At 54.7% G+C, this 18534-nt stretch overlaps 2 protein-coding genes across 16 annotated transcripts; one reads left to right on the top strand and one right to left on the bottom strand.

Moving 5' to 3' along the window:
* LOC102408525 (solute carrier family 26 member 10) lies at window positions 1-18508 on the bottom strand. 10 transcript variants are annotated; one of them, XR_006550504.2, is made up of 20 exons: window positions 17558-18395; window positions 16965-17075; window positions 16342-16499; window positions 15986-16150; window positions 15595-15747; window positions 14684-14766; window positions 14385-14532; window positions 14153-14266; window positions 13379-13456; window positions 13194-13289; window positions 12671-12777; window positions 12490-12559; window positions 12301-12417; window positions 12127-12160; window positions 11965-12047; window positions 11800-11854; window positions 11576-11682; window positions 9522-11262; window positions 9085-9232; window positions 1-374 (listed from the first exon to the last, which is right to left on the bottom strand). XR_006550504.2 is itself a non-coding variant. In XM_044941546.2 (19 exons), the coding sequence occupies exons 2-19, from the start codon at window positions 17889-17891 to the stop codon at window positions 11224-11226; spliced, it is 2052 nt and encodes a 683-aa protein (XP_044797481.1). In that variant the 5' UTR covers window positions 17892-18295; window positions 18382-18508; the 3' UTR covers window positions 11100-11223. The 10 variants fall into 10 exon arrangements, 9 of the variants coding, with proteins under 9 accessions (XP_044797481.1, XP_044797482.1, XP_044797483.1 ...); XM_044941546.2 differs by lacking the exons at window positions 1-374; window positions 9085-9232 and having other exon boundaries at window positions 11100-11262; window positions 17558-18295; window positions 18382-18508; XM_044941547.1 differs by lacking the exons at window positions 1-374; window positions 9085-9232 and having other exon boundaries at window positions 11100-11262; window positions 17558-18111; window positions 18200-18395.
* B4GALNT1 (beta-1,4-N-acetyl-galactosaminyltransferase 1) lies at window positions 53-11027 on the top strand. 6 transcript variants are annotated; one of them, XM_025283858.2, is made up of 13 exons: window positions 53-188; window positions 1778-1848; window positions 4272-4698; window positions 5100-5318; window positions 5837-6001; window positions 6127-6233; window positions 6697-6737; window positions 6885-7065; window positions 8046-8153; window positions 8278-8468; window positions 9095-9235; window positions 9477-9717; window positions 10323-11027. In XM_025283858.2, exons 3-13 carry the CDS (start codon window positions 4652-4654, stop codon window positions 10538-10540), a joined length of 1659 nt encoding a protein of 552 aa, XP_025139643.1. In that variant the 5' UTR covers window positions 53-188; window positions 1778-1848; window positions 4272-4651; the 3' UTR covers window positions 10541-11027. The 6 variants fall into 6 exon arrangements, with proteins under 6 accessions (XP_025139643.1, XP_025139645.1, XP_044797491.1 ...); XM_025283860.2 differs by lacking the exon at window positions 4272-4698; XM_044941556.1 differs by lacking the exons at window positions 53-188; window positions 1778-1848 and having other exon boundaries at window positions 3803-4498.
* Window positions 18509-18534: the final 26 nt, after the last annotated feature.

The raw sequence follows: 18534 nt of genomic DNA, 5'->3' as shown, positions 1-18534 counted from the left end.
CCTTTGTCACACAGGATGTATAGATGCCATTTGAACCGGATTTAGAAGATGGTGAAGTACAGATGTTTCTTCGCCTGAGTCTCTTAACAGTAGAGATGTAGAAGGGAAACCGAGATCACAGAGACTGGCTGTTGACTGCAGAGTACCATCGCTTGCCTTGGTGGTGGCATTGGCTGGATGAGGGGCAGGTGAGGTAGTCTGGGAGGAGTTACTTGAAGGTGTTACAACAGTTGTTTGATTTGAGTAAGTCTGCGTAGGTAAGAGCAGAGCCAGAAGCAGCAGCCCCAGTCCGAGCCTGGCTATGATCGTTCTCCCCATGTCCGCTCCTTCGGTGCGCAGCACGTCTCGCTGGGTTGCAGGATGCTGAAAGATCGCTGGCGGGGTACAGGCAAAGTGGGGTAATTTATTTTAAATGGAGCAGTGCCTGTAACCCCCTCATTGTTCAAGGTCAACTATATAATATTCTGAATTAGTTATCTATTGCTGTGTAATACATTACTCCAAACTTGGGGGATTTAAAACAGCAAACATTTATCTATCAGAATAGTAAGAGAGAATTATTCTATCACCAATAAAATTTTGCAAATGCAATTCTCTTAAAATCTTTATAGTTCTTCTGTGAATCTTATTGAGGTTAACTACATCACATGAAAGCCATATTCACAAATATTATTGAGATAAACCTTTCTCTTCCTTGGCTTCTTTGATCACTGAGAGTCCTATTGTTTAATGGAACCATTCTGAGGCACTGCCTTAGCTCTTTCTTTAACAGAGGATTTATGTTTATATCCTTGGCTTTATTTTTAGACAATAGTTCTTGAGCATTCCTTAGATATGGTCTTTCCCTGAAAGCCTTTTTTTTTTTTTTTTTTTTTGGCGGCATTGGGTCTTCCTTGCTCTATGTGGGCTTCTTCGTTTCCATGCGTGGGCTTCTCATTGTGGTGCTTCTCTTGTGGAGCACCGGCTATAGGAACTCAGGCTTCAGTAGTTGCAGCACATGGGCTCAGTAATTGTGGTGCACTGGCTTAGTTGCTTCACAGCATGTGGACTCTTCCCGGACCAGGGATCAAACCCATGTCTCCTGCATTGGCTGGCAAATACTTATCCACTGCACCACCAAGGAAGTCCTGGAAGCCATTTTTTAAAATTCTAGCCTCACTGGTCCTTGGAGAGGCTGCTGCTGCTGCTGCTAAGTTGCTTTAGTCGTGTCCGACTCTGTGCGACCCCATAGATGGCAGCCCACCAGGCTCCCCCGTCCCTGGGATTCTCCAGGCAAGAACACTGGAGTAGGTTGCCATTTCCTTCTCCAATGCATGAAAGTGAAAAGTGAAAGTGAAGTCGCTCAGTCGTGTCCGACTCCCAGCGACCCTATGGACTGCAGCCCACCAGGCTCCTCCATCCACAGGATTTTCCAGGTAAGAGTACTGGAGTGGGGTGCCATTACCTTCTCCATTGGAGAGGCTAGGAAATTTCAAACCTAACAATCCCCAGGACTTTTTTATTGGCATTCCTTTCTTTAGCTTATCTCTTTCTTTTCCAGGGCTTCCCTGGTGGCTCAGATGATAAGGCGTCCACCTGCAATGTGGGAGACCCGGGTTCGATCTCTGGGTTGGGAAGATCCCCTGGAGAAGGAAATGGCAACCCACTCCAGTATTCTTGCCTGGAGAATCCCATGGACAGAGGACCCTGATAGGCTACAGTCCATGGGGTCGCAAAGAGTCGGACACAACTGACCGACTTCACTTTCACTTTCTTTTCCTACATATTCTACTAAAAGTGACAAGAAGAAACCTGAAGGCATCTTCAACATTCTGCTTGAAAATCTCAATGAGATCCCCATTTCATTAGGTATGTATGCATACATGCTAAGTCCCTTCAGTCATGTCTGACTCTTCGCGACCCCATGGACTGTAGCCCACCAGGTTCTCTGTCCATGGGATTCTCCAGCAAGCATACTGGAGTGGGTTACCATGCCCTCCTCCAGGGGATCTTCCCAACCCAGGGATCAAACCTGCATCTCTTAACATCTCCTGCCTTTGCAGGCAGGTTCTTTACCACTAGTGCCACCTGGGAAGCCCCTCAATTTCCCTACCTTTCTCACTTTTCTTTATCAGCAGCCTCCTCAAAGGACATGAGGCTTCTACTAATATGCTCTTCAATATTTTTCAGTCTTTCACTAACACTCCCAGATTCCTTCCTGCTTCTACCCAAGACCCAGTTCCAAATCCATTCCCACATTGTTAGGTTTTTATTATGGCAGCACTTCATTTCTAATATTTGGACAATCCTAGAAGCTAAAATCCACACTCAGGAGCCAACTATATATGCTGTTGTTTATTTTGCTTAACAGCTTTGGATATCATTCAGTATCAGTAGATATAGATTAATCCAGTGTCCCATTGTCTGATTGAATCATATCTTTAAAATTTTAACTTACTAATATTTAAGATTTAAATGATTAATATTTTAATTGTTAATGCTATGCTAAGTCACTTCAGTCGTGTCCGACTCTGTGTGACCCCATGGACGGCAGCCCACCAGGCTCCCCCGTCCCTGGGATTCTCCAGGCAAGAACACTGGAGTGGGTTGCCATTTCCTTCTCCAATGCAGGAAAGTGAAAAGTGAAAGTGAAGTCACTCAGTCATGTCCGACCCTCAGCGACCCCATGGACTGCAGCCCACCAGGCTTCTCCGTCCATGGGATTTTCCGGGCAAGAGCACTGGAGTGGGGTGCCATTGCCTTCTCCGATAATAGATTGGCCAATTGCTCTAAACTGGGTCCGTTTACACTCACAACAGTGTATGGTAGTGACTATTTCTTCAAATACTTGACCACTTGTGTTAGCAAACTCTTTGACCTTTACTAACTTGCTAAACAAAAACCATTTCATTGTTACTCTAATTTGGATTTTATTTATTATGAATAGGGTCAAGTGTATATTCATTTGTTTGAAAAGCCATTTTTACTTTTTCCCTCAACTGTCTAATCACAATTTTTGCCTATTTAGGGGTGACTGATAATTTTTTCTTATTGATGTTTTATAGCTCTTAAGAAAAATAGACCTTTATCTGTCTTACATGTTGCACATATTTTTTCAGTTTGTCATTTCTCAAGTTTGTTTATAGAAATTTCTTCACTCAAGCTTTTTATACAGGCAGATCTATTAATATGTCCTTTTATATCTTACTTAGAGATCTCTTCCCCACTCCAAGATGATAAAAAAACAAAACAAACTCCATGAATTATTTTACTACTCTTTGTGGTTACATTTTTAATAACAAGCTATTTGATACATCTGGAATTTATTTTGGTGTAGAGGGTGAGAATCTCACTTTCCCTCCAGCCGATTAGTCATTTCTTTGTATACAGTTCGTCCAATAATCCAACCTTCCCTCCCCCCTGCCCCCACATTTACATTATGTTTTACATTTCCTATAACATCTTTTTTCCCTATTAAATTGTGACATCTTTTATTAGAATCATGGAACCACAGAACTTAGGGCAGCAAGAATCCAGCTACAGCTAAGGTAGTACAGGTCTGCAGCTTGCACGCGTAAGTACAACCAATCTAGGCACTGTTTGGGGATCTTCCCTTCCGCAAGTCTGCAACAAGGAGCAGTCAGAAGAAGCAGGCCCTTGAATTACTGAGTGTTGGTTACATCATTGAGTATTCCTTAGAGAACTGGGGTATGCGGGGGCCGGAGGGCGGGGGAGGCGAGGCTAGGAGGGAGGCTGTCAACTTGTCTTTGTTAGCTAGGCAGTCTTTATTTTCCAGTCTTGTCTGGGTTCCTTCATCTCACCCTAAGTATCCAAGTCTTCCTTGAAATGGGGTTACAGGGCATCCCCACCCCATCACTTCCCAAAGCCCTTATCGCCAGTCCTGGCCAAAGTCTCGATGGAAAGACGGCTCCGAACGAATAGGAATAGAGTGACTGGAATCGCGGTGGGGCGGGGGAGATGCCAGGGTTCGGGGGCAAAGGTTTGGCGGGGAGGGAGGGGGCGTGAACAGAAGGACCTTAGTGCTTCGCTGGCTTTGCGCCCCCGCAGTGTCCTCCGGGCCCACCAGAAGGCGCCCCAGCGCTCTCATTTTCTGCGCGTAGCCTGACGCTCCTCCGCAACCAACACCCGAACCGAGCTGCCGCTATTTAAAAAGCCGGGCGGCGGCCCGGGCTCTCCCGGCCCGGCAAGTGGGACAGGGTCCCAGGGAACCCTGGATTTGTTTCTGGGATTGAAGTGCGGCGGTTTCTCGACTCCGATCCCCCAACCCGCAGGAAACGCCCAGAACCACCCCAGCGCGGTGGTCTACAAAGCCCGGAGAGTCCAAAGGCGGGCGGGGTCGTGCGCGCTCGAGAGACAGGAGGATTCCCCGTCACTCTCAGACTCACGCCCGACTCCCCAATCAGGCCGCCTCCAGCCCCATGAGGACCCTCAGGCCAGGTCTGAGAGCCTGGCACAGCCCTGACCGAAATCTTGCGGCGGCCTTAGAGCGTTAAGACAGGTCAGTGCTGGGGCGGGACGCGGGACTGAGCCGGAGGCGGGAGGAGGCGCACGCACCGGTCCACCTTGTCGCCCCGCACGGCTTCGCGAGGCCACGCACGGGGTCACCTCCGCCGGGGCCACCCAGCAGCGCAGGCGTGATTCTGCATTTTTCATGACAGGCAAGGTGTGGCGCTGCCCTCTGCAGCCCACCCGGGCCAGGTGATGCTCGGACTGAGGGGGTGGGGGATGCGTGGGCCAAGGGAGGCGGCGGGCTCCGGAACATCGGCTATTCTAATAAAACCGTGCTTTTTCTACTTATGAGCCGCCGCGTCGAAACCGCTACCTCCTAAGGTCTCTTGCTTCATAGAGATAACAGGCCTCGGGCGTGAATGGAAAGCAAGATGTGGGAGAGGGCGAGAAGAAAGGAGGCTAGGAGACCCGAGGCCCGGGGAGTGAGGGGAGGGGGACGAGGGTACCGATTCGCTATGCAAATCCTGGCGCCCGAGATGCGGGAAGCCCCAGCCGGGCCGGCTGGAGTCTGCGGAACCGTGGGGGCCCAGAGTCTCATCCCACGCTTTCGCCCACCACCTTCTCACCCTCCCACTTCTTCGCCCACCCAGGATGCGGCTGGGCCGCCGGGCCCTCTGTGTGCTCGTCCTGCTGCTCGCCTGCGCCTCGCTGGGGCTCCTGTACGCGAGCACCCGGGTCGCGCCGGGCCTCCGGACACCTCTTGCGCTGTGGACGCCCCTACAGGGCAACCCCAGGCCAGAACTGCTAGGTCTTGCCCCTGAGCCCAGATACGCACACATCCCGGTCAAGATCAAGGAGCAAGTGGTGGGGTGAGTGTAAGGAGTCGGGGTGACAGCATGGCACTCACTGGGGGGTAGTCTGGGAAGCTTCTATTTCCTCTACTGCTGAGCTCTGATGCCTGGGTTCCCCAGAGTGGTTGTTGGGGGGTGGGGGTGGAGCGGGGTAGTAAAGTGAGAGGTGGAGGGGGCTACTGAGTCTTGTGCTTCGAGAGTGGGGAAGGGACGGTTGCAATCAGGGGAGGGCCCTGACTTTGTGAGTCCGGGTCATTTCCTGTGAAAGGGGTCCAGCTGGGGTCTTGATGGTGTGTAGGCAACTCTGAAACCTTAGCATTTGGTTTGTTCTATATCTCTGTAAAATCCAGATGTAGAGGATAGGTCATCTCATGGGCGGTCCCTCCTCTGGGGGACTATTTGAAGAGCAGTGATTAAGGGGACAGATTTTGGATGAACAGGGTTGAATGGCGAAGGTGAGGGTGCTGTGTCAACCTTCTGTGGGATGAGTGAGCTGTATGGCTGGGCTCTGAGGACCCTTCCTTCCGGCTCCACAGGCTGCTGTCTGCGAACAATTGCAGTTGTGAGTCCAGTGAGGGAAGCCTTCACCTCCCCTTCCAGAGGCAGGTCCAAGCCTTTGACTTCACCAAGGCCTTTGACCCTGAGGAGCTGAGCACTGTGTCTGCCTCGAGGGAGCAGGAGTTCCAGGCCTTCCTTTCAAGGTACCCAGTGGAAAGGAGGATGTGACTCTGCCTGTGGAGAGCCGTGGGAGGCCTGGAGGGAGGGTGGGGTAGGAGGGAGAGCTCCCCTTGACTCCTCCTCTGTCCTCCCCCTCCTTCACTGCCAGGAGCCAGTCTGCTGCTGACCAGCTGCTCATAGCCCCTGCCAACTCCCCGCTACAGTACCCCCTGCAGGGTGTGGAGGTCCAGCCCCTCCGGAGTATCTTGGTGCCAGGTGGGGAGGAGGGTACAAGGGGAGGACCTAAACCACTGTGAGGGTAGCAGAGCCCAGGTTGGGTGAGAAAGAATGAGGGAAGATTGGAATGCCAGGCAGGGGGCTTCTAATGAAAGGGAAACTGGAGGTCAGGGAGAGCTCATGAGGTGGGAGATGGGGACAGAAGGGACTCTAGGATTGTGGGGAATTGCCGAAGACAACTGGAGAGGTTTAGGGAGAAGTGTGTGTTCTTGCTGACTGGCTGAAGTTAGATGGACAGGCAGGGCAGGCCACACAAGACCTACTGCTTTGATGGGAAGGAGTGAGAAATCAGTTACTCTGGGCTATGCCCTACAATGTGCCCTGCTGTGGCCTCAATAGGAGGGATGGGTGAGAAGTTCTGTGCTGTGTGAGGTGAAAGAGGGAGGAGAAAGGGAGGAATCCCAGGCTGTCTGTGATTCTGGTTCCCTCTCCTTGCTTCCAGGACTGGGCCTGCAGGCCACTTCCGGTCAGGAGGTATACCAGGTGAGAAGAAACAGGAGGGTGGGGAGGCCAGGTGGGCATTAATGATGCAAGGAGGGCAGCGAGGCTGCCAAAGGAGGGATGGAAGAAGCAGGGAGGCAAGAGGTGGGTAGGGGGCATCACCCTGCACTCACCAATCCCCTCTCCCAGGTGAACCTGACTGCCTCCTTGGGCACCTGGGACGTGGCAGGGGAAGTAACTGGAGTGACTCTCATCGGAGAAGGGCAGCCAGATCTCACCCTCACCAGCCCAGGGCTGGACCAACTCAATCGGCAGCTGCAACTGGTCACTTACAGCAGCCGAAGCTACCAGGCAAACACAGCAGACACAGGTGCGAGGCCTGGGTGGATGTAGTAACAGGCTGGGTGAACACAGGAAGCCAGAAAGGAAGGAGCAAGCAAATGGCAAAGGGTGTGGGAGACACTCGGGCAATGGCCAGAGCTGCCCAGACACACAATGGGCATTTCAGCTGGGCCAGCAGGGCCAAGGAGGGAGAGAAGGGGCCTTTGTTCAACTGGGGCTGGAACAGGCCAGAGGGAAACCTGAGCCTTGGGTGTGTCCAACCATGGGGGCCCCAGGAAATGACCTGACCCAAGAACTAGAAGACTCAAGCTCTATTCCCAGCCCACCACTTACTAGAGGGCAAAGAGCTTTCTCTCCCAGAGCCCCCATTTCTCCTCTAGCAAAAGGTGTATAACAGCCCTCCTGCTTCTCTCCAAGGCTACTTTACCATGCCTACTCCCACTGGGGGGCCTTTGCACTTGCTGTTCCCTCTGCCTAGACTGTGCATCCCCTAGATTTTTGTATGGCTAGCTCCTTATCGTTTGGATCTCAGCTCAGATGGATCTTCTTCACTCTCACAATACTTGTCTTATTTTCTATTCAATACTTATCTGTACCTGAATTTTCTTATTTACTTAACCTGGAACCAGATGGACTAGGTTCCTACCCCAGCTTTCTTGCCTGAGTTGGGTAATTATGGACAAGTTAATTTCTCTCTGCCTTCTTTTTTCTGTAGTAGGAATCTACTTAATAGGGCTATTGTGAGGATTAAATGAGTTCATATAGTTAACGTAATTTTAAAAGTGCCTGGCACATAGTAAATGCTCAATAAAGGCTAGCTTTTAATGAAAACTTTTATCATCTTTCTCCCACCCATTAAAATGTAAGTTCCAGGGGGATACAAACCTTGCATTCTTATCTAACAGGGCCTAGAAAAGTGCAACACAGGGTAGGCACTTAAATACTAACTTACTGAAAAGAGAATGTTGGCCAAGCCCTAGGGGCCACATCTCATGTCTTTATTCCCAGTCCGGTTCTCCACCGAGGGACACGAAGCTGCCTTCACCATCCGCATAAGACACCCACCCAACCCTCGGCTGTACCCACCTGGGTCTCCACCCCAGGGAGGTGAGACTGGTATGCTCAGGGGCATAGATCCAGCCTGACAGGAAGAAAGTTGGGAGAGGGTGGCCCTGGGAGGTGTCTTCCTTCTCCTCACTCGCCACTCTCCTCTGCACCTAACTCTGTCCCTCACTCCTAGCCCAGTACAACATCAGCGCTCTGGTCACCATCGCCACTAAGACCTTCCTTCGTTACAATCGGTTACGGGCACTCATCGCCAGCATCCGCCGCTTCTACCCAACGGTCACAGTGGTAATCGCGGACGACAGCGACAAGCCAGAGAGCATTAGAGGTCCCCACATCGAGCACTATCTCATGCCTTTTGGCAAGGTGCACAGCCACAGGGCACCGGGAGGGGGCATGCCCTCAGTCTGCAGTCTCCAGGGTAGTGAATCCAGCATGAGGATTTCTGAAATGTAAGCTCCACGGGAGCTGTCTTATTTGAGCTGCCTTCTTAGAATGGTGCTTAGCATCTAGTAGGGGCTCAATAAATAGTTGATGAATGAATGAATGAACGCATGAATCAAATACATTCCAAGACTTTCCCCCAGAACACCCACTCAGAGCCTCTGACAGTGGGAAACTGCATTTTTTTTAAACCTAGCTCCCGGCCATTCCTAAGCACTTCCAAAGTTTGGAGAGGGGCACAGGCTGTTGAGGGGCTTCCCAGGTAGCTCATTAGTAAAGAATCCGCCTGCAGGAGATGCAGGTTGGCTCTCTGGGTAGGCAAGATCCCCTGGAGGAGGAAATGATAACCCACTCCAGTATTCTTGCCTGGGAAATCTCATGGACAGAGGAGCCTGGCGAGCTACAGTCCATGGGGTCGCAGAGTTGGTCTCAGACTGAACATACACGCACAGACAGAGGCTGTTGAGAGAGGTCAGGAGTGAGGAGTAGGCGGCAAAGGACTGCGTCCTATCTCAATAGCATCGCCAACCCTACTTACCCTTTCCCAGGGCTGGTTCGCAGGCCGGAACCTGGCCATATCCCAAGTAACCACCAAGTACGTGCTGTGGGTGGACGATGACTTCGTCTTCACGGCACGGACGCGACTAGAGAGGCTTGTGGACGTGTTGGAGAGGACGCCGCTGGACCTGGTAGGGGAGGGACAGCGGGATGGAGGATGGGAGGAGGGCTTCCGGGAGGCTAAGGGCAAGGCCGGGAGACCCGAGAGCAGCCAGCCCTGGGACGGAAGCAGAGCCTGGGCCACTGTCTGGGTCCTGCAGGGGTGGGGCGGGAAAGGACCCAGCAGGAAAGCCAGCCTGGTGGGGAGAGGGAGCCCAGGCCTAACCCCTTCCAGTGCGTGTCCGGCCTGCAGCCGTCCTCCCGCCCCGGCAGGTGGGGGGCGCGGTGCGCGAAATCTCCGGCTTCGCCACCACCTACCGGCAGCTGCTGAGCGTGGAGCCCGGCGCGCCAGGCCGCGGGAACTGCCTCCGGCAGAAGCGCGGCTTCCACCACGAGCTCGTCGGCTTCCCGGGGTGCGTGGTCACCGACGGTGTGGTCAACTTCTTCCTGGCGCGCACTGACAAGGTGCGCGAGGTCGGCTTTGACCCTCGCCTCAGCCGCGTGGCGCACCTGGGTGAGTGGCGCCCCCTCCAGGCCGGGCAGGGACCCTTCGGGGCTCGGGACCAGGGACCGCGGGGTGGTGGGGCAGTAAGGTGCCTGGGGCCCTGAGTACTACTGCCCGACCACCCCGCGGAGCCCACAGCTGCCACCGGGGTCCCTAGAGCAGTTCTACGAAGATTCGCCAAGACCCGTGCCCCGGCCACAGAGAGAGCTCCAAACATCCCAGCCCCAAACATCATTTAAACCTCAGCGGCCAGTACAGCCACTGGGTCTGCCTTGAGCTTCCCCACCACGGTCACCTCGGCCTCTATCCTGCTCCCAACCGAATCTCCTGGTTCAGGCTACCTCGGAGCAGCCAAGTCCGCATTTATTGAATTTTTGGGTGTGTGTGTGTTGCAGGAGGGAGGGAAGGAATCCGTTTTCAAAGTACAAGATAAGGATATTGACTCCATTTTATACAAGACTCAAAAGGGTTGATTTACATGCCTAAGGTCCTTAGAGATGGAGTCTTTGCATATGCACCCACCATATCCCAAATCTCAGTTCTCCTTTAGGGGCAGCGGTGCCTCTGAATCCTCAAGACCCTTCATTGTGTACTCCCCTTCCCTCTGCCCCCAGAATTCTTCCTGGATGGACTTGGTTCTCTTCAAGTGGGCTCCTGCTCAGACGTCGTTGTGGATCACGCATCCAAGTTGAAGTTGCCTTGGACCTCAAGGGATGCGAAGGCAGAGACTTATGCTCGGTACCGTTACCCGGGATCACTGGACGAGAGTCAGGTGGCCAAACATCGCCTGCTCTTCTTCAAACACCGGCTGCAGTGCATGACTTCAGAGTGATGGCCACTTGGGGCCTTTCAGCTGTCAGACTAGGCCTGCCTCCTTGTCCCTGCCAGGAATTCCTAGCAAACCCCGCCAGCCAGTGACCACTCCACTGACTGTCCCAGTCTCCTTCAGAACTTGATCCCAAACAGGGGCTTGTCCTGGTGTCCCTCCTCCTTTCTGCAAGTGCCCAGGGGCATGATGGAGCCATAACTTGTCCCACAGCCAGTGCCAAGTCCTCCCCCCTACCCCTTCTCCTAGGGCAGGGAGTGGGGGGTTGCTTTTCAAGTGCCAAAGAGCCCAAAGGGGGACTCTAAAAACCTAAAGCAGAAATACTCTCCTCTCATCTCCTTGGTACTAAGGGGTTGGGGAAGCCCCCAGTATATAGTCCCAGGGCTGTGCCCCGATCTCTGGATCCAGGACTCTGTGCAGTGGCTGCAGCCTCACCCCCATGGAGAGAATGGAGTTGGAATGGGGGCTGGTGAACATACAGGGGAAAGCCATTTTTAGTTGTGTCTTTGCAATGCTTTGGGAGTGAAGGAAGGGGCACCAAGGGTCCATGTGCAGACACCCAGACTCATTTCATGAACCCCAGAGGCTCTCAGCGTCATTTTATTAGTTACATGAAGTCAGGGGACTCAGGGGCCATGGACCGCCTCACACATGTCTCGTTGGGGCCCTCCACACACCAAATGACCGGGTCAGACCCACACTGTGCAAGTCTTTGGACCATTGAGCTCCTGGAACAGGGAAGGGACATGTCAGAAGTAGATTTGGCGCTCCCCTCCCTCACCCATGATTTGGCAGTCCTCTCAGGGGCACACTGCCTGCTTTGGAACTTTAGTTCCTCAGTTCTTCACCCACAGCTGGGCCCAGTCTCCCTGGCTTAGTCTTATATTGACTAATCATTTCATCCCCATCCCTTTCCTTCATCTTCCTCCTAAGCCCCCTTTGAAAATCCCTCTGCCAGGGTCTTCAGTCACTGACTCACGCCTCCCCTCGCCATAGGCCAGCACCTCCCAGCTTCCACTTCTGTTGCTATTGCCGCCTCACCAGCCTCTCCAGAGCATGCGCAGCTGCATCCTGGACACTGACAAACAGCTGTTCTGGGGTCACTCTGTCCAGGAGTCCTGCCTGGGTCAGCGTCCCCAGCACTGAGGCTGTGTGGAGAGGGGATAAGGTCCTCCGGTCCTACGTCCACACTGTGTCCTCTTCCCTCCCCGCCAAGTGTCCGGTCACTCCCCTGTCTCCAGATCCCTCCATCCTGCACATCTCACCATTACACTGAGCCAGGAGAAGGTGGATCCCAGCGTCTCGGCATCGACTGGCCAGCTGTGGGGGTGGGGGTGGGAGTGGGGGAGGGGGAGGGGGTTAAGTCCTACTTCGTTAAGTGTTCACGAAACCACAAGGGGACTTCCTCCTTCGCCTACCCTCTCCCTCACCTGAACCACTTCTCTGGCGCCTGCAGCATCTGCAAAGGTGACACCACTGCAGTCTAGGACCACCACCCTGACAGGCTCGGCAGCTAGGATGGGAGGAGGCAGGAGGATTCAGATGCCTCCGTGGGTGGTGCCCAAATCTCCCTCCTTATCCTCCCACCTCACCTGCATCAGGTGGGCCATCTGTCTTTGGAGCCTCCTGTGAGTAGAGAAAGGGAGTCACCACCTCTGAGACGTGAGCACAAACATGCACCCAGTGAGCCCAAGAATCCCCCTTGGAACACCCACCTGCCTCCCAGCCCCAAAGAAGCCACACTTCCCTTTGACCAGGTCCCTCACCTTTCTTCCTTCTCCAAGCCCCAGATGCCACTCCAGGACACGGCGAAACTGCCCTCGGGTCCCAAAGTAAAGTGGTGCTGGATAGCTCAGGATGCAGAGCCCTGGGACCTGGAGGAGCTAAGGGGTCAGAGGGTCAGTGAACCATCCAAGTCTAACCTTCCCTTCCTTCGTTGGCTGTAGCCCACCCACCTTGTGGCTCTCTCTGAGTGGCCGGTAGAGCTCTGTCCCCTCAGCCAGTCCAAGTGCCAGGCACTGTACCCTGGGCAGGAAGCTGGGGTCAGAATCCCAGCCTGATCTGGCTGGAGAGTCACCCCAAGCACTCTGTTCTCTCCCCTCCTCTCATCGTGACTCCCCTCATCTCTGCTCCCACCTCTGGGTGCGGCAGACCACAGTCATCATGGAGAAGACCACACCTACAGCCAGGCCCAGGTCCACACTCAGGGTCACGACAGCCACCCATGTGACCATCCACACAGCCTGCAGGACATGGATGGGAGTGAAATGCCCAGAAGAAATGCCAGGCCCTCACTGCCAGGGAAGGTGGGTCCAGGGGCAGTGACTGCCAGGGCAAATGATGGGGAGGGATGGCCCGGGAGAAAGTAGAAAGAATGACAGAAGGAAGGGATGAGGTTGACCTAAGAGGGGATACACACCAAGGGTAAGGACCTCACACCTTGAACCACCTGGGGAGTTACAAATACTCAGGTCTGAAGAGGTTCAAGCTTTACCCTTCACCTTGTCTCTGAGTAAAGGGATTAGGAGGTATACAAGTTGAGGATGGGTAGGCTGCAGAACTCAGGACTGGGTTCTGAGTTAACTTTGATCAAGGGCAGAGGCCGGGGACGCTAGGAAGGTGGGAGGGGGCATCTGAGAGCAATGCTGCCATTTCTCACAAAGTCCACGCGGCTGATGCGCCATAGTTGAGGGAGTTCTCGCATCTGGAAGAACATCTGGCGCATGCTGGAGATGTTGATGCAGGCCAAGACAGCCTTAGGGCAGAGGAGGTAGGCTGACCACCCCCATGTGTGGGGAGGTAGCTGCCCCTCCCAGCCATCCCTCTGCCTCCTCTGCTGCTTACCTTGGGCAGATAGTAGAAGAGGGGCCCCAGCCACAGTAGTACAGACAGGACAACCATACAGGAGAAGAGGCCTGCCAGCTGTAGGGCAGGAGGGACAGAAGCAAAGAAGGGAGGGAACCTCAGCCACCCCTACTGAGAGATGGTCTCCTGCCTCTGTGTCAGCCTTCTTGGAAGTCTCCCTCTTCCCAAAATCCCCTTCCACACTGCTGTTCCTCACTCCTTAACCCCTTCTTGATATTGTGCTCTTCACTTTTCCCCTCGCCCAATTAAATACCTGTCATTTGTTGGTTTCCCCCAAGATATAGTTCAACATCCCTATTTTTGCAGCCTACCTCCATTTTAAAAGCCGCTGTTGGATGACTCTAAAAAGCAGGCTAACCACATGCTTAGGACACCAACAAATACAGGAAACCAAAAATATCCAGGAGAGACTTTAATATGTGACATTTCTTTGAAAAAGAATATGTCCTCACAAGGAAAAAGTCCAGAATTTTGTTTCTTAATTTATTTTCCAGATTAGTATTGTCCTTATTTTGAACTACATATAGGACACCATGCCCTTTCTCAGTGCTTAGAATGTACAGAGGTCTTAACCGACCTTTCTTCTCTATGTTCTTCCCAGATAATCCCACGCCCCACTCACATTCCCTCACAGATTCCCATCGTCCTCTACAGGACTGCCACCTGGGTATCTTCCAATCTTCCACCTGTTCCACCACCACCCAACATGGATATCCCTCCCTCCTTCTCCTCACCCGAGAACATGGCTCTTACCTGTGTGTTCCCACCAGCATCCACGAGTAGGCTGGTCGTAGCCAACGTGGCAGAGTTGGGAAAGCAAGAGAAGAGGGAGGAGACGAGGTTGGAGACACCATGTGCCAGGAGCTCCTGAGAGGATGAAGTGAGATGAAGAGGAGAGATAGGAAGGCATGGCTAGGAGGGGGACACCACGTTAGGGGGCTGTCTGTCTCCTGAATGAGGCTAGGGTCCTCATGCAAAGTCACACCTGGTTGGAGTCAATAGTGTAGCTGTACTTGTCTGCATAGATGGAGGCCAGGGAGGCAGACACTGCAAAGGTAACCAGCGCCATGGGCAACGAGTCGGCCAGAATCCTGGGCAGCTCAGCCAGGCTGGGGAGGAGAGGTTGGGGAAATCTGCAGAAAGAGAGGAATCTACAGTGAGGGTGGGTTGGGAATAATAAGGATATGAGGAAGAAAGAGGAAATAGTACAGGGCAGGGCAGAAGGAGGCATTGGGTGGGAGAGTTGTGAGAAAAGAAAACAAGTGCTTTTTCACTCTCTCTTACCCTCCAGGCAGCAACCCAACTATCTGGACATTGTATCTTGTGTCCAGGGAAGAGGTGAAGCAGAGCACAGAGGCCAGAAGCACCTGGGAAAGAGAGCAAATTAGAGCATGGGTGGAGATGGCCCCCAGCAGAGGCTAGAAGGGGCTCAGTATGAGAGGACTGTAACTCAGGATTAGGGGTTGCAGGAGTCCAGCAACTGAGGGAGCTGGGGTGTGTTTGGGATCTAACTGATTTAGAGTGGAGAGGGAATTCCCTGGTTCTCCAATGGTTAGGACTCTGTTCTCTAAGGAGTCGGTTCAGTCCCTGGTGTCCAGGAACTAAGATCCTGCAAGCCGCGCAGCGATTCAAAAAAAAAAAAAAAAAAGAATGAAAGAAAGAGAAATGATGTGTGCCGGGAACTATGGAGAGAGATGGACCAGAGGAAGTGAGAGGACACTGCTATGAGAAACGGTGGATATCGAGAGGTACAACCGAGCCATTCTAAGCACGGAAGCTGGGTTACATCTAGGGATATATGGGGTATCTGTGGGGTATGAATGGAATGCTGTTTAACTGAGGAGAGACATGTAGGTGGACGCCGGAAGGGAGATGAGCCTTGAGTTACGGTGAAAGACCGGGTGAGAGGAGAGAAAAGACGGGAGTGGAGGTGCCGTGGCCAGAGACACCGCAAGGGGGCGCTATAAGGAGAAAGAAGACTTTCTCAGAGGCTTTGTGAGAGAAAGGCAAACCCGTGGGTGGGGGATTCCCGAGGGTCAAAGCGTTCTGACAAGAGCCTGGCAAAGCACACGTGTGAGCAGGACCTCTCGTGTGTGACCTCTCCGCGCTCCACGAGGGGGCGGCAGCGGCCACTTCCTACAGGGTAAGCAGGGTCTGCGTGGTGCACGGGGCTGGCACCCGAGAGCCATCCTCACCATGGCGATTTCCCCCGGGATGGGGGTGGGTAGCCTGTCTCTGAATCTCACGTTCAGTTCCTTGACCGGCACGAGCAGCGCCAGGCTGAGTGCTGAGATGGTCAGTTCGGCGGGACTGCTCCGGGGCAGCGCCGTCAACACAGCAGCCAACGTCTGTGGGCAGGGCAGTGAGCAGAGGGGCCTGGGGCCAGGGTCGACTGCCGGCAGTCCGATCCCCAGACTGAGGCCAGGCCTTCTCTCCTGGCTCCCAGTAGGGCTTCCACCTCCTCGGCGACCCTCACTGCCCCACCACCACCACACACTGTCCCTCCACTGGCCCTCCTTCCTTCCTTTGCGGGTTTCCCTCTTCCCGGGATCACTAGAAGCCTCCTCACTGTTCTCCCACCCCCACCTTGAAAAGAGCGAAGCAGCCAATCTGACGTGGGAGGGGCACCCCCAAAAGACTAGGCAGCTGGGACACGAGCACGTGCAGGGCGGCCCCGCTGGTCAGCGCTTTGACTACAGGCTCCGACAAGAAGGTGGCCAGGACGCCCAGCTGCAGGGCAAACATCCCCAGCTGCAGAGGAGAAGATGCCCGGATCACCACGGGAGAAGAGCAGACCAGTCCCGGCACAGGGTCATCAGCTTCTTCGCACACCTCTTCTGCCTAGACCTCCGCTGGACACTTGTCCCTCCCTCTCCCCTCCCCCCCCCCCAGAGTGGACTCCCCCAGTCCTTCCCCCCCACCCCCCTTCCGTCCTCCCTCACCATCAGGGCCCCGCTCCCGAAGGCCACTGCCGCAGCCGCACCAACCCGCTGAGCATCCAACTGTTCCTTCTCAATTCCGCTCAGGTTCCCTGAGAGGGGTTCGGGCACCAGCCGCTCCACGGCCGAGCCGGTCATGAGGCTGAGGACAGCGAAAGTTCCTAGGGCCAGGGGAGAAACCCACAGATCACCAGATGTGCCAGTCTGGGGCGAGGTGACCGCCCAGGCTCCAGGCACTATGCCAGAAAGGCTGCTGTCAGACCACCTCTGCTAGAAGGCTACGGAGCCAAGATCCCTGCCCCTGCCCCTCCTGCGGATGCCCTGCGGACTACACCCTCCTCTGGGTGACAGTGCATCTCTTCTCCCCACCTTCCTTTCCACCATCCCGTGCTGGACTGCCCTGAGCCTCTGACCTAGGCAGTGCCTACTGGAGGTTTGAGGTGGGTGCAAAGAGGCAGGAGTTTACTCAGACTTTTCCTCTCCATGAAATCTGGCTCAGGGATGGTGGAAAGGAAGGTGAGGGACTGAAGAAGAGAGTAAGAGCGAGGGAGCTTATAAGAGGGGAAGCCTCAACCCCCTGTCCATTTCACCCTACAGAGAGGGAAAGGAGTCCGTGGGACACTCACCAGTAGACAGGTGTCTCCCAGTACCCAACAAGGTGTAGATGAGGACGGGAAAGAAAGAAGTGTAGAGTCCGAACACTGGGGGCACAGAGGTCAGGAGGGCAAAAGCCATGCCTGGGGGTGTAGTGGAAGGAAAGGTCTTTGGTGTGTGGGTGAGGGGCTGGGGGCCCACCTTCCAGGACCACTCTTCCTCTCCCACACTCTTGGAGGCTGGCACAGGCACATTAAATCACACCACAGGAGGGAACTGAGGGGTTAACAGGCCTCGGTGGGTGGGAGGTCGTGGGGCGGTCAAGGTCAGAGATCCGTGTCCGATGTGTCCTGGTGGGGGGCAAGCGTTCAAGCCCAGAGGTCTCTCCAGTTCCCTGAGTCGGACCGTGGCCAAGACTTCGCGCAGGATTGCACAGATGAGGGGAGCTGGGGGTGGGGATCTGATGGAGCTCCACTGTCCTTACCCAGAACTCGGCCTTGGGTCCCTGTCGCCGAGCCCGCAGCCACAGTAGCCCACCCACTTCGCTCCCGGTTGCCAGGCCCTGTGCCCACCCGAAGCCCCCTAGAGCTTGGGCCCCTGCCAGGCTGTTATTGGGGCCGCTCACCCTGGGGCACGTGCACGATGCCCACGGTCAGTCCGGCCACCGCGTCCCCGAGCAGCCAGGCCCGCCAGCGGTAGTGGGGCAGCCAGCGCAGCGGAGGCAGCCGCGCCAGGAGCAGGCGCCACGCCCCTGGTCCAGAGCAGGCGCTGGCCCGCCGCCGCCACAGCCGGGACCAGCGCGGCTCCGCGAGCAGCTCGGGCTCCTGCTCTGCGTCTCCGAAGAGCTGCTGGAACCGGGTCTCGGTGAGAGGTTCCCTGAACTTGGCGCCCAGAGGGGACTTAAGGTCGGAGGCCTCTCCCGGACCTGGGCAGGTCCTGGCGCCCGGTAGCCCACTCATTTCGCCCTTGGCCACCTCCAACTCCGCCCAGCCTTAAATACCCCTCGGCCGCCGGCCCCGCGGCCCGCCTCCTTGGAGCAGAGTCCAATCCCGTCCCGGAGGGAGCCCTCTCTTGGGGACCTTCTACAGTCGGGAGACAGCTGAGCCTTGGGGAGGGGGCGTCTCTGTGTTAGGCGTTTCCCTCAGACATCCTTGGTGCGATCGCTGGCTCTGGAGCCTGCTGTGGAGGAACCAGAGAGATAGGCCAGAAAACAAACGCACCCAAACACCCAGCACCCACGAACACTCCTAGGTCTTTTTACTCCCACCTCTCATTCTCGGTGGTTTCTTTCCCTTTCTGCATTAGCACCTGGGGCACAGACAGATGCTGACTCCTCTGGGGTTGCTGGTCATCCTCAGGGCTGCTGCATGGCCCACAAGAAAGTTCAGCGGTGTTCCAACCTCCCTTTCTCCCCCCAGACCCTAATTCTCAAGGGGCAGAGCTTCTCACCAGAAAGTATAAGGGGCTCCATTGGCCTCAGCTGTTTCACAGACCACCTAGATGGGAAACAGCTACATGCATTGGATAGGGACTGCCAGAGGGACCCCCACCCCACACCTCTGCTGGGAGTGGCTGGGCCCAAATTCCCAATTCAGGGCCTCA

This window comes from Bubalus bubalis, chromosome 4 (genome assembly GCF_019923935.1).
Source record: "Bubalus bubalis isolate 160015118507 breed Murrah chromosome 4, NDDB_SH_1, whole genome shotgun sequence".
NCBI lineage: Eukaryota > Metazoa > Chordata > Mammalia > Artiodactyla > Bovidae > Bubalus > Bubalus bubalis.
Note: the sequence above shows the minus strand (reverse complement) of the source record. Positions and strands in the feature narration are given on the sequence as shown.

Coding starts and splice junctions, on each gene's coding strand:
- LOC102408525 (XM_044941546.2), bottom strand. CDS start 17,891: ATGAGTGGGCTACCGGGCGCCAGGACCTGCCCAGGTCCGGGAGAGGCC. Junction 16,151..16,341: donor TCGGGAGCGGGGCCCTGATG/GTGAGGGAGGAC, acceptor TCTCCTCTGCAG/CTGGGGATGTTTGCCCTGCA. Junction 15,748..15,985: donor GCTGCTTCGCTCTTTTCAAG/GTGGGGGTGGGA, acceptor CCCTGCCCACAG/ACGTTGGCTGCTGTGTTGAC.
- B4GALNT1 (XM_025283858.2), top strand. CDS start 4,652: ATGACAGGCAAGGTGTGGCGCTGCCCTCTGCAGCCCACCCGGGCCAG. Junction 5,319..5,836: donor ATCAAGGAGCAAGTGGTGGG/GTGAGTGTAAGG, acceptor CCGGCTCCACAG/GCTGCTGTCTGCGAACAATT. Junction 8,154..8,277: donor ACCCCAGGGAGGTGAGACTG/GTATGCTCAGGG, acceptor CCTCACTCCTAG/CCCAGTACAACATCAGCGCT.